The 14,749-nt window shown below is 41.3% G+C and overlaps 1 protein-coding gene across 8 annotated transcripts in view; it reads right to left on the reverse strand.

The window, feature by feature from the left end:
• DPH6 (diphthamine biosynthesis 6) overlaps positions 1-14,749 on the reverse strand; it is a 370,426-nt gene that overhangs the window by 214,435 nt on the left and 141,242 nt on the right. For all 8 annotated transcript variants that reach the window (XM_053286588.1, XM_053286584.1, XM_053286586.1 and 5 more), the window contains exon 8: positions 14,364-14,451. In XM_053286588.1, coding sequence (XP_053142563.1) covers positions 14,364-14,451 — 88 coding nt within the window. The remainder of the gene's footprint in view (positions 1-14,363; positions 14,452-14,749) is intronic.

The following is a 14,749-nucleotide window of genomic DNA, read 5'->3' on the forward strand; positions in this document are numbered from 1 at the left end:
TTTACTTTTGCTCTCTGTTTTCAAGGGGTTGATGTGCTGGAGATGAAACCAAGTAATTGCCTGACACCAGTCCTTGTCATATTTTTGTCCCTCTCTAGCCCTGAACTCATATTGAAATCAGCACCTGGCACTTACTAAGGCTCATCAACTCAAGTATGCATAGCATCTCCTATATCCCAGCTTTCCCCATGCTGTAGACTAAGGCCATGCCCTGTTTTCTCCCCGACGTTTTGCTTTGCTTAACATCCAGTGTGAATAAAGAGCTCTGGAAAACTTCAAAGCTTGTTGCTCAAGCCTTTGTGTCATTGTGGTTGGTCCTAATAAACATGTTGCCAAATTGTGGTCTTTGGATTATGCACTGAGTGAGTGTCCTTAAGATAAATATAAAGGGAATGACAGATGGAACTGTCATTATTGGCAGAACTTCCATGTTATTTATAACATCTAACCCAAAGTCTTGAGGTGCTCCAGACAACCAAAGAAAACAAAACTTCATTGATTCTTCTCTCTGTACTGCTGCTAGCTACACTTAAGCACCTGCACAGCAGTATTGTTTTCCCACTGAGAACAACTTTGCTGTGGTGGGGGAGGGAGGAAGATAGATATTATTTCGATTCCTCACTGGAATATAAACTGACTCCTCCTTGGAATATAAACAAGGATCCACTGCGAATGTCAAAAGAACTCCTCTGCATATTGTCAGTTAAAAGACACAGTATGAGGCAAGACCATTTGTGGCATATGTAATGGGAAGCGGCAACATAAGATGACAACTATTGTAAAACTGGAAAAAGTTGAAAATTTCACATTCTAGGCATATATATCATCAAATTCTTACAGGAAAAGTAAAATATTGATAAGTTAGACTTCAGACAATCGTGTCCTTATTTTTCCATGATGAGGAAACTGAAGGCTCTCTGGAAAACTAAGAATGCTAAAATGATAAATAATATTATGAAATAAGTATACCTAGAAAACAAAACTTGTTTGACATGCTTTTGACTCATGCTTTTTTTTTAGTCATAACATTTGTAGGTAAAATAATATTCTTATTTTCTTTAATGAAACAAGGATGGCAGAAGAAGCTTTTCAATTATTATGCAAAAATGCATCTTGAAGTTGTGCGGTAATGTATTAAACCAGAACAGTGAATAAAATGTTATTCTCCCTGAGGCACAAGGGCTCATTGTGCTGCCAGAAACAATCTAAAACAAATTTCCAGTGAGCCTTTGTAGTTAAACATGAAGAGATTTATCTAAAGAAAATGCATTACAGAACAGCAGAAGAGAGCAGAGGCATATTATTACACTAAGGCATGCTAGCCAAAACTGTGGAATGATTATAAAATATTCAGTTGAGAGAATGTAAAATTAACACCTGTGAAACATAACTAAGGAGGATGACATGTTTGAACACTGAACTCAACATGCAGTGCACTCAGCAAATAGCATCCCTGTTTAATCTGGTCAGTGCAGGAAGGATTTTTGTTACCAGCCTGAATTACAAAAATTCTGGTTCAAGTGACCTGCAGCTTTATACAATAGCTTGCTTTTTGTACAACTCCCTGTCCTGTTCTTGATTGTGATTTCTTTATAGCTTTAAGGCGGTTGGGGGGGGGGAGATTATTCACCAATAGGCTAGACAGAACTCTGGTATATTGTTCACAGAATCATGTAATTAGAGGGTCAACCTAATATTATTTATTTATTTGATTTGATTTCTATACCGCCCTTCCAAAATGGCTCAAGGTGGTTTACATTAAAACAAAACAATTAGAATCAATCAGCAGTTAAAAACAGAGGCTGCAAAACACCGTAAAACAATAATAGTTAAATCATTCAAGACAGTTTAAAAACCCTGAAAAACCAGGATACAACGTTAAAACCATTTTACAATTTAAAAAACCCTGGAAGGCCAGGCCAAACAGGTTTTGAGGGCTCTCCTGAAGGCCAATAAAGAATTCAGATTATGAATTTCTGCAGGGAGTGCATTCCACAGCCCAAGAGCAGCTACAGAGAAGACCTGCCTCTGTCTCGCCACCAGACACACTGGTGGTAACTGGAGATGGACCTCCTCAGATTACCTTAACGTGCGGTGAAGATCATGCAGAAGAAAGTAATAACAAGCACTTTGTATTTGCCCAGAAACATATCGGCAGCCAGTGCAACTGTTTCAAAATAGGCATAATAGGGTCTCTTCGGGTTGCCCCAGAGACCAATCCGGCTGCCGCATTTTGAACTAACTGGAAGGTAAGAAGGTATGCTTCCGCCCCAACAGGGACTTTTAAAATGGAGCACCGGAGGGGGGAATGTAGCGGGAGGGATAAGGGCGCCCTCCCAGGTATATGCCCCTGCCTTTGAACCACCCCCGCCGGTTTCATGCACATCCCTAGTGAGCATGGAGCATCCTACCTGAACTATTTATTGAGTAAGGGCTGTGGTAAGCAAAACTGAATATAAAACACGCTTCTAAGTTGCTCTGGGAGTCTTTAATAATTAGCTGCCATGAGAGGGCTTGCCTTAAAAGGTGAAATACAAATATTTTAAAATAAATAAATAAATTTGAATCCTTTGTGGAATCCTCTCATTTCCCAACAGCAGTAGCATTCACCAGAGAAGCAACAACATGCTTTGTACTCCCAAGCTGGCATCCCAAGCTGGCATCCAAACTCCCAACTGATTGGAGACTAGGCAAATTCAAATTAAACTGCCATATTTACTTAGGACTGTGAATGTGGTCCAAGTCCATATGTTCCTCCCCATACATTGCTTGCTTTCTCAGTTCTGTTTCAGAGCCGTGATATCAACATCCCAGTTTGTTTAAATCACAACTCCAAAGCTCTTGTAAAGCCAGAATGGCTTACAACTCTTAACTATAGTTAAGTTAATCATCTAAACTGGCCCCTAGATGTAGCTCAGCAGTTGTTTCTGCAGCTTAGTGTAAAATTAGATATTGTTCAGAAAAAGAATAAGGCAGCACCTTTTAGACTAACTGATAATTTAATGCATAAGCTTTCATGCCCACTTCCTCAGATGCAGGTGAAAGCAAGGATGATGTCAATGATATTAGACATAATAGGTAAAACAAAGGAGTGAATTTACAGACGATGTTTCTGCGAAATGTACATAAAATCCATAATCTCTATTCAAAGCAAGATAGACACAATCAAATTCTAATTTATTAAGTATAATATACATTTAAGTATATTAACGTAATAAATGTATAATAATATACATTTAAGTATATTAACGTAAGTTCTTCTAGAATTTCATGTTCCAAACATCCTCCTGAGCTTATCCTCTTCATAACCGTCACCCCAACGTTTGTGACCTTATGTCCAAGAGGATTATAAGAACAGCCCTGCAGGATCAGGACCAAGGCCCATCTAGTCCAGCAACCTGTTTCACACAGTGGCCCACCAGATGCCTCTGGGAAGCTTCAGGCAGGAGTTTAAGGCATGCCCTCTCTCCTGCTGTTACTTCCCTGCAACTGTTATTCAGAGGCATCCTGCCTCTGAGGCTGGAGGTGGCTTATAGCCCTCCAGCTAGTAGCCGTTGATATACTTCACCTCCATGAGGTTATCCAAGCACCATTTAAAGCCATTCAGGTTATTGGCTGTCACCACATCTTGTGGCAGAGAATTCTGCAAGTTGATTATGCGGTGTGTGAAAAAAACTTCTGTTCGTAGGTCCTAAATTTCCTGGTAATCAATTTCATGGGATGACCCCTGGTTCTAGAGTTATGAGAAAGGGAGAAAAATTTCTCTCTATTCACTTTCTCAACACCATGTATGATTTTATAGACCTCTATCATGTCTCCCCACAGTCATCTTTTTCCTAAACTAAAATGCCCCAGGCATTGTAGTCTTGCCTCATAAGAAAGGTGTTCTAGGCCCCTGAGCATCTTGGTTGCCCTCTTCTGTACCTTTTCTAATTTTACAATGTCTTTCTTTAGATATGGTGACCAGAATTGTATGCAGTACTCCAAGTGTGGCAACACCATAGTTTGGTATAAGAACATTAGAATATTATCAGTTTTATTTTCAATCCCCTTCCTAATGACCCCTAACATGGAATTGGCCATTTCCACATCTGCAGCACACTGAGTTGACAATTTCAATGAGCTGTCCACCATGACTCCAAGATCCCTCTCCTGGTCAGTCACTGATAGCTCAGATCCCATCAGCGTATACTTGAAGTTGGAGTTTTTCATCCAAATGTGCATCACTTTACACTTGCCAACAATGAACCGCATTTGCCATTTTGTCACCCACTCACCCAGTTTGGAGAGATGCTTTTGGAGCTCCTCACAATCTATTTTGGATTAAACTACCCAAAATAGTTTGGTATCATCTGCAAATTTGGCCACTTCACTGCATAGCCCTACTTCTAAATCATTTATGAATATATTAAGAAACTGGTCTGAATGCAGATCCCTGGGGGACCTCACTTCTTACTTCCCTCCATTGTGAAAACTCTCCATTGATACCTATCCTTAATTTTCCTGCCCTTCAACCAGTTACCAAACCACATATGTACTTGTCCCCTTAACCCATGACTGCTAATTTTTTTAAAGAGTCTTTGATGAGGAACTTTGTCAATTGCTTTTTGGAAGTCCAAGTATACTATGCCAACTGGATCACCTTTATCCACACACCTGTTGACACTCTCAAAGAACTCCAACAGGTTGGTTAGGCAAGATTTACCTTTGCAGAAGCCATGCTGGTTCTTCCCCAGCAGCCATGCTGGTTCTTCCCCAGCAGTCCTTCTATGTGCTTTACAATTTTATCCTTGAGGATGCTTTCCATCAATTTGCCTGGAACAGACGTTAAGTTAACCAGCCTGTAATTTCCCGGATTGGCCCTGGATCCCTTTTTGAAAATCATTGTTACTCAAGCTACTTTCCAGTCCTCCAGTACAGAGCCTCATTATAGGGATAAGTTACATATTTTTGCAAGGGGCAAATAGTCTGCCCATAGGGCAAATAGTCGTACATGCAACACTCTGCAGAATATATTGCAAAGTGCCCCCTCTCCTGCTGGCTTTCTATCTTCATAACTGGTTCTGTTGGCTGTTTACAGTAGTTAGAGATAGTTTATTAGAAAGTTAAGTCTTAGCGGTATTGGTGCTATTTAACTGTTCAAATTTCCTTTGTCAAGAATATGAAGGAGGGAGTACTTTCCACTGGGCTCCTTGTGATCAAGGGGACTCGTTTCAGGCTTTCCTGCACACTTCCTGCTAAACTCACGCAAAACTTCAAAGTCCTGTTTGCTAAACTCTGTTCGCTAATTCTGTTTGCTACGCTTTTGGGCCTTCACCCTTGTATTCAAGACCAGCAGACAAGCTGACTCAACTCAGAAATGTGACCCCTCCCACAAGCTGAGGCACTCACCCAGAATGAATCTCCTGCTCAGGCTATTCTTCTGTCAAAGATAAACACTTCCACCCAGCCAGAAATCAAACCCTAGAAAATCACCAGCCCAACTTAGTTTCTCCTTCAGCTCTTGTTTTGAAACACTTGGTTGACATGCTCACCAATGGGCTACTACTTCTTTCTATACAATGGAACTCTTTATATGGTCAGGATGGTAGTTACTGGTGTGAAGGTATGTGTAGCAGTCTATTCATTCATTCATTCAATTTTTATACCAACCTTCCAGAATGGCTCAGGGTGGTTTACAATTAGCTTCCTATAGCACCTTTCAAGATGACTACTGCCGGGGTGCGGGGGAGGGAAGGCAGGAAGGGAGGCTCCTACTTGCTTCCCCCGCACATGAGCAGATCACTCAGAATGGCTCTGCCACTCATGTGGCGCGCAAACCACGCTGCAGCAAGCAGCAGAGCAGGGAGCCAGAGAAACAAGTCCTCTGGCATCCTTCAATGCACTGTGCCAGGAATGTACCATGAGGGATTTCCTCAGACCTGGGTGCTCTTGCTGCCTGGATCTGTGTGCACTCGGGCGGCATGCAGCCTGAACAGACACAAGACCCAGCCCTGGATTTGAGGGCTTGCTTGCATCCTCTAATATCAGTTAAGGGTCAGGCTCCAAAGTTTGGCTTGCAGCAGAGGAAGACCCAGGATTGGCCAGGTTGGGCTGCCCTGGCCTGGGTTGGGCTGCTTGTGTGAACAGCCTCAGTGCAAACAAAATTAACTGGAAAATGCAATGCTCAAGTTTATGACGAGATTGAAATTATTAAAGTTCTGGTGGAATCCCTTGAGCAACTCCTCTCAGATACAGCTGGTATTCTTTCTTCATTTCAAAAATTAGCATACCAAATGAACCTGCACCATTTCCAAAGAGAGCCCCATAGGTTTTCTTCAAACCTTGCTATACACTATGAGTTGGAGCTCCCAAACCATGAACATTTTTGGACACTTACACATGTGGACTAGAGTGTTTATATTATGTATACAGTTTTCAACAAAAAGTTCAGAAACATGAGAAAAGATGGCTTGCTGTCTCAGAAATGCTCACAACCTTAAATACAAAATGACACAAGTAGATATCAGCAAGTGGCACTGGAAACTTCTAGAAGAATTATTTTACTCTGCTAAATATGAGATGTTATAAGACTGAATAATAAGCTTTATTGTTTTTGTTTGCTTTAATCTGGTATAAAGGGAAACATGCTTACACTACACTGAGAGTGAGACTGCTGAGTGCTTTAAAAAATTTTAAAAATACAAAGCATATTAAGTTGAAGAGATGTAGTACATAGAAATAAAAAACAAAGTTTCTCAGAACTAAATGTTTATCTTATCAATATGAGCAGGTCTTTAGTCTTATGGGTTAAATTCTTAGATCAGTGATGCATTATGCTCTTGAAAAGCCAAATACCCCTCCATATTTACAATTCATTGAAAATGTAGCTTATTATAACATGACAGAAAATGAATTAATCTGAAGATTGTAATGCCTTTGCCATGATTCCATCACAGCACAAAAGAAACTATTTTCCTTCTTAACTCTACAAGACATTAAATGTATATACCAAAATCTAGACCACAATTCCATAAATGCAAGCTCTTTAGGAAGGTGACAGCTCTGTCTACAATGAATTTGAAATATGATTTGCTATAAAACTGCTTGAAACTGTGAGGCTTTAGCAAAATCTTAAACATCTACATAAGAAGGGGGGAAGAGCTTCTGAATAGATAAAAGTAAAATCTTGATTCTTATATAAAATGTTATGCATTTTAATATGATTTTTTTGCCTGATTTATGTAAAGCTTTGTGTTTTTCATTTTCCCTGGCCTGTCACATTGTAGTGATGTATGGAGCATTTTAGCAGCAAGTTTGCCATGAGCAATAAAGTCAGTGCCCCTACGAAATATTAATATATTTCCACTTTTTCCCCCTTTCTGAGAGTGTTCTCTTATTCAGCTTATTTGGTTTCACTTCACATAGTCGGCTGGCATAATTTTCAGTCTCCACGGTAATATTTTAAGGCTTTGCACTCTGAAAAAAAATCTTTGTCAAACAAGGTATGTACTAAAACAGCACATTTGAGAATGGGGGACATGGTGCAGGAAAGGAAAAAATCTCGATGGAGACACAGAATTTAAGAACTGAATAATTTATGCCTCTTTTTGATAAATGCACAGCAACTCCTTCCTAAATAAAGCCTACTGCGGTGTATGCCCTACATATTCTCAAAAAGTCACTAGTTTTAAATGAAACCCTGAAATAGTTGGCATAGTGATCATTAATATTGTCTATACATTACATACAGAGTAAGACAAAAAGAGAAAGACAAAAGTGCAGCTTAAAGCAATGAATACCAAGAACACTCGTGAAAAACCCAAAGGAAAGATTTTTCCAAATATATACTTCAAAATATATTTTGAAATAACAAATTATGCCAATGTATTTGCAGAACATACACATTATCCAGGAGAAGTTCTTCATATGGAAAACCAAGTGAATTTAGTTCCTTGTAAATATTAATGACAAACGGACAGGCAAAACCTGTGAATTCATTTGCAAAGTTCTTATGAATTGTATCTTGCAATCCAGTAGTAGATTAATGGAGAGACAGAGTCGGCATTTGCCTATGGCGGCAAAATTTGAGGAGCAGCAAATTTTGCCCCTTCTCAAATTTTGCAGCCCCTTTCTGTGGGCAGCGACAGCTGCAGCAAGGGTGGAGTGGGCGAGGAGAAAGTCCCCCCTTTTACCTTATTAAAAATAAAGGCAAACTTTTTTAAAAATTTAAGATAAAAGGGCGGCAAAAGCCCTCTTGTCTATGGGTGGCAAAAAGCTTAATCCGCCCCTGTTGCAATCATTATGTCCATGCCTTGCGTCTTCGGTACTGTAAATCACAATGCTGTGATTTAGCTCAGTATATGGCAGCTTCCTATGTTCCCATGTTCTAATATTGTCCTGAAGACTCCCAGCCCTGCCCCCACTCCCCCGCATCCCTGAATCTGTTATAGCCCATGCCTATAATCTGCCCAATCCTATAACCTGGTACTGTTAAGAGTACTGCTAGCGGGTGTTTGTTCAAGGCAAGAGGTGTTGATTAGGACAAAGTAAGTTCCCAGTAGGTTTGGCCTCTTACTTGAGTCTCATCTTGACACTCAATATCTGGGTATTTTGAGATTCCAGATTCTAAGCTCGTTCTAAGTGTGCGCTACAAACTGATTCAGGGATGTGGGGGCAGGGCTGGGAGTCTTCAGGACAATACTGGAACATAGGAAGCTGCCATATACTGAGTCAGACCATTGGTCTATCTAGCTCAGTGTTGTCTTCACAGACTAGCAGCGGCTTCTTCAAGGTTGCAGGCAGGAATCTCTCTCAGTCCTATCTTGGAGATGCCAGGGAGGGAACTTAGAACCTCAGATGCTCTTCCCAGAGCGGCTCCATCCTCTGAGGGGAATATCTTATTAGTCTCCCTTTCATATGTAACCAGTGTGGACCCTGCTTAGTTAAGGGGACAAGTTATGCTTGCTACCACAAGACCAGCTCTCTTCTGGACAGAGTGTCCACCAGCAATCCCGGTTCTGCAAGTGCACCGAGGTCTGGATGCTCGGACCAGTTACAGGGATTCAAAGCAAAACTAAAACAAGGAGGCATTTAGGTAGGGAATGTTCAAGTTCACAAGAGATGCAGAGTAGGTATATTAATAGCTTGTAACTGAGAGCCAAGTGGGGAGCCAGCACTACCAGGTAAAGACATTAGCAAACAGACCAGTTCAGTCAGTAGCCAGGAGTTCCTCTAATTGCATTAGGGTGGGGTACAGGAGAGTCCATTGGGACTTTCTGTTGGCCATACCCTTACTTGCCTCATCAACAGCACTACATATACTCCCCGTCTTTTCCAGGCCCAAAGCATATGCCCCTGCCTCTGTGTGACCATCATGGTTGCCTGAAATGCAAGGTGACCATCAAAGCACAAGCTCTGGCCCATGTGGTAGCCTTGTAAGGCCAATATGAAGGCTAAATTCCAAAAGATAGGGGTGTGTGTGTGCGCTCGCACGCACGCATGTGTGCCTGTGTAGTGAACAGCCAATCAGCAACTACAGGGTTAACGGTGCAACAGGCTGTTTCCCCCTGATTGGCAGGCTGGAATCACGAGCCAGATCCAATTTATGGACAAGATGGGAGGGTCCTAAAGTGTTCCCCAGAAGTTTCTGGGAAGAAGAAGGGTGTGCCCTGAGGGAGAGAGTTGCAATGGAGTTTTTGGAAGCCTCTATCAGGACGATTTCTGTCTGTCCCAGGACCAGAGACAGCAGGGTTGGTGTCACCAGGGTCTGGTAAGTGCCAGGAGGAGGGAGAAAGCCCAGGTTGGGGCTTTAGAATTAGATTTAGGAAAATTATTATTATTATTTTTCTGGTGTGTGTTGTAAACCTAGCTATCCTTTTTTTGGTAACCATTTAGGAAGACAACTTCATTTGAAACCATTACACTTTAAATTCCTGAATGTGATTATTTTTGGAAAACAAAAATAAATTGGTTTATTCTCAGTTTAAACTTCATCTCAGGATGTTTGCCTAACTCTGAGAGAGGGGGGAGATCTCTCCAGCTCACCTCCCCTCCCCACCCAAAAAGGACTGCCAAGCCAGCTACTTCCCACTTGAACATATAAAAGTAGAGCAATGTGCCTGCTAGCACAGTAAGGAGCAGACTGAGGGTTATCGCTCCCTTCAGTCAGAAAAGCCCTATTACTTGAGGAGCAGTTGGTGACAGCGAATTCAACCTACCACGAATTCTTTTAGTTAATTTAAGACCGGGTCAGCCTATAAGGCACAGGGAGAGGTGACTCAGATAAAACTCCTCTCATGTGAGTTGGCTTGGTGTGTGTATGAGAAACTTGCCAGTTTCTCATTTCATGTAAGTAGGTTCATGCTACAATAAACAAGTGACAGGTTAAAGTGCCAGCATGGGGTTCTTTTTATCTTTCTTTAACATGGGTTTTGGATCACACTCGTATTTCTGTAAGACCTTCTGAACAGTCTCAAGCTATCATTAATTGCAGCAACAGGAAGCAAACCTGTATCTTGTAAAATGTGTAGTTGTAAGGTAGGGAACACAACAATGCAACAAATATACTTCTGAGTCTTGTTAGAAATGCCACAGCCATGCAAGTTGTTTTTGGCAGTATAACAGTACCCATTATGGCAGTTTACACAATCGCTAAGAGGGTAGGACAAGTGTCCTGCCCAGCTTCAAGAGCTGGGCACTCTCCCAGTTTTCAATTATATGTTAGCGAACAACGAAGCAGGAGTGGGTGGGGGGAGTGATCATCAGTGAGACAGGAGCTAGGGAAGATGGCACTGTCTTACTCAGCACTTGCATTCAGCAGCTCAATAAGGTAGGAGGAAAGGACACCCTACCCAGCTCCTATCTCACAGATGATCATCCCCCTTCCTCCTAATTGTTTGTTAACAGACTATCTAAAATTGGGAGTGCACACAGCTCTTGAAACTACCTCTTAGCAATCATGTGTTTATTAAAAAGCACCTTCAGTATCAGTTGTGGGATTTGCAGTTTGCTTAATCCACAGAGCAATAGCAAAAGCAAGCTGTATTTCTTGCCAGGGGCGTAGCAAGGTTGGAGTGGGCCCAGAGACAAGATTTTAAAATGCGCCCACCCACCCCCGCCACTGAAGCTCAGCTCATGAAGTAAAGAAATCTTAAATGAGGCTGAATAGTGGTTCTGGTAGCTCCAGGTCTTAACATTCACATCAATTTCGGAGGATGAATACAACTGAAGGAAGCCAGGGCGGCTGCACGCCTGGGGGAGTCAGTCATGTAACTTGCCTCTGGGCCCCCCCCCAGGCAGTGGGCTCCCCTTGCCCTATCATAGTTATGCCCCTGTTTCTTGTTTCAGGGCTAGAATAGACTCCTTGCCCCAATACTGCCATGAACAAAATGACTTTGCTCAAGTAGACCCAATCTTTCTTCCACCCCTTGCTGGATGTCTAATGGAATTACTGTACCAGAGTGTCTCGGTATGGTTTGGCACGTAACTATGTTACTTGCAAATGTGTGCATTGTTCCACAGTGGGGACTTTCTGTGCAGCTTCTGATGAGGACCATCAGAAGTGGAGATGCTTAACCCCTTCCCTACCTGTTTCTCCAATCCAAACTGCTCCCAAAAGTTGCTTTTTACCCTACAGCGTTCTTACTATATGTTTTCTTACATTTAAAACTCCATGGGAGAAGCAGTTCTTCTGAGTAGAAAAATGGGTGACTGGGAAAGTGCCCCTCTTAGCTCCTAATCCTCCCCATAGGAAACAGCACTTCCTCAGCTCAGTGGGCTATTGGACTACCATTACATGCACTGTTGTGAAATCTGTTTTGGGGGCATTAACGCCCTAACTCTCAAGGCTCCCACTTGCTTCTCTAAGATTGCTGGCCCTCCTCCAGTTCACTTTCCAAAACAGCAAGCTTCCCTCAATGTCAACAATAAATCGGGTCAGTTGTATTATTAGACACTAAAGTTCTGCTCTACTGCCACTGAAATCTTCTGCGCTTGCATTAAACATAGACAGTATCAGAGAATAAGATCAGTCTATGAGTAAATTATTTGTCTCTCAACAAATGTATTAGCAGCATATCATGTCTCTTGAGAAGCCTGTGTTTAAACTTCTCTATACTATGAATTCTTGTTATGCGGTCCTAAATTAATTAATACAAAACCTCGAGTCTCTGAGGTTCAAGCTCTCATTTTATTTTATTTTATGCACTTCAAATATTGTATGCTTTTCCTAACTTGGCAATTTTATTGTCATAATTATAACATAGCCTATCACAGACTAAATATACCTTGATATCATTGCTAACATTCCTCTATTCTTCCACAGTGACATCATTCATGCAATGAGATACAGCGGGTGGGGGCGACACATCCCTGCAAGTGTTGAAATAAGGTGCCATTTAACAACTTATTTTTATGATGATTGTCCAGTTTGGTTTACAGTTGTAGCTGTCATAGAATCACTTACAGCATGGCAATACAATGCCTCACAGGCATCATTAAATCACTGCTAGAAGAGTATTATTGCAGAACATCATTTGATCACTAGAACAGTAGTAAGAAAGGGCACCTCTGGGCTGTTCAACAAAACTGTTGCTTTCCTGCTCCAGTACACAATTGGTAATACTTACAATGCTTAGCAGTGGCTACTAAGTATTTCAACATTTTATGTTGAAAGAACTGCACAAATAGAACATTCATTACAAGCAGGCATCTCTCCTGAGTCAGCTAAACTAAGATTTACTATAGGCTGTGGGACACATACAAAAATCTGGGAGGCATTTTTTAAAAAGTACGCATTTTCAGTGAATTGGGTGCAATTTTCCCTACACAGATGGTATTCAATTTTCCCTAGTTACTACGTTCACAGCAATGCCTGAAAGCCAAGATTGAAGCCATAGCTAGTGGTGTTTTTCACCAACGTGTTCTGGTGAACCTTGCTGTCAGATTTAGACCTTCCAACAGTCATTCATGTAATAACCTTGAGGCTAGATTACTGTACTAGCCTGCTCTTTGTGAGGTTGCCTTTGATTGTTCTTCAGAAGCTTCCAGTGGGGGGGAAACACAGATTGCAGAGGACTGCCAAGATGCTTCAAGCCCAACACCGCATGACCTCTCTGAAGTCTTTTTGAGTTCTATTCAAGTTAGTTTAGAATTATAAAAGGTCTTATCAGCTTACATCTAACACAAGGTCAGGTGTAATTTTATTTCATATGCACCATCACCATCTGCAACGTGATCTCAATGGAACCTGGAACTTACACATAAACTCACCAGAGCAATGGCAAGATATTTTAGGTAGTGTTAAATGTAGCTCAATGGATCTTAAATTGTGCCTTATCCAACAGAAGATTATTTTTAGGGCATATTGGACCCCTCTACACCTTAAGCAGTCAAAAATGGCCTCAAATAGTAATTGCTGGAGATGCAATAATCTCCATGCCAACTTAACAGTTTGTTCTGGGATTGCCCCATAATGCAAGGATTCTGGAGGGAGGTTATTATGCGTATTAATTCAGTGATAGATTCATCCCTTGCACTGTAGGATCTGAATGCAGTACTGGGGACCAACCGAGTGGGGACTCAAATCAGGTCCTAAACAATGGCTATGGAGAAGCTTACTGTTAGCCAAGAGATTAATACTGCAACAATGGAAATCTCGCACTCCTCTTAGGAGTGAGGAATGGGTGCATGATTTGCTCGAGTTAGCAGCACATGAAAAATGGGCCCTCATAAAAGTAAATAAACTGCATAAATGGTCAGAAATCTGGGAAAACTGTATTAACTATTCTTAGAATAGTTCAATATTCTAAGGGATGGGGGGAAACGGGGAAGGATGTATGCAAAATACAAAATGTCAAAAACATTAAATTTTTAAAAAGTATTCCCTTGAGTTTCCCATATGTACACTGCAAGGACACAACAGAAGGAGTCTTGGGAATCAGCAGCATCAGAAAGCCAGCGTGGTATAGTGGTTAGAGTGCTGGACTAGGACCGGGGAGACCAGAGTTCAAATCCCCATTCAGCCATGAAACTTGCTGGGTGACTCTGGGCCAGACATTTATCTCTCAGCCTAACCTACTTCACAGGGTTGTTGTGAGGAGAAACTTAAGTATGTAGTATACCGCTCTGGGCTCCTTGGAGAAAGAGCGGGATATAAAATGTAAACAAAATAAATAAAAATAAATCAGCTTTCAAATACTGCTGGGTTGGCTTTGGTACCCAATTACTAAGGCTTTTAAGGCTTCTAAAATTTAAATCCTATCAGACTGCAATTTGGTATTCTGTGTATGGTGTGCGTGCATTTTAAACTCATGGTTACCTGCCCTGAGGCTTTAAAATGAGGCAAATCAGAATTTTAAATATAATAGAAAGTTTGTACTTGCCTTGTCTTCTAAGTGCAATTTTAACAAACGAAGATAAGCCACAGGAGCAAATGCATCTGCTGAATGCACAACCACATCTGATGAATCGCTGTAATGTAGAATAATAAACATGTATATGAAAGCAGGCAAAAACATGTCAACAATTAGCATTTTATGTTTATATTTGTTGTTGAAAATCAACATTTAACAATGGGATGTCATTCTACTTTAGATGTTACCATTACGTTTTGCTTTATAAGATACCTGGCAGCCTGAACCTATGACCCCACAGTACAGTATAAGTAGAATCCACTGTCCTTGCTCCAGTGATGCCAAATGGTCCCACCTAGTGAATGGAATTCAGTAGCAGCATCATACAGGTGCAACCATGCAAAACAGTGAGGGAG

The sequence above is a fragment of the Hemicordylus capensis genome, chromosome 1, assembly GCF_027244095.1.
Source record: "Hemicordylus capensis ecotype Gifberg chromosome 1, rHemCap1.1.pri, whole genome shotgun sequence".
Classification (NCBI taxonomy): Eukaryota; Metazoa; Chordata; class Lepidosauria; order Squamata; family Cordylidae; genus Hemicordylus; species Hemicordylus capensis.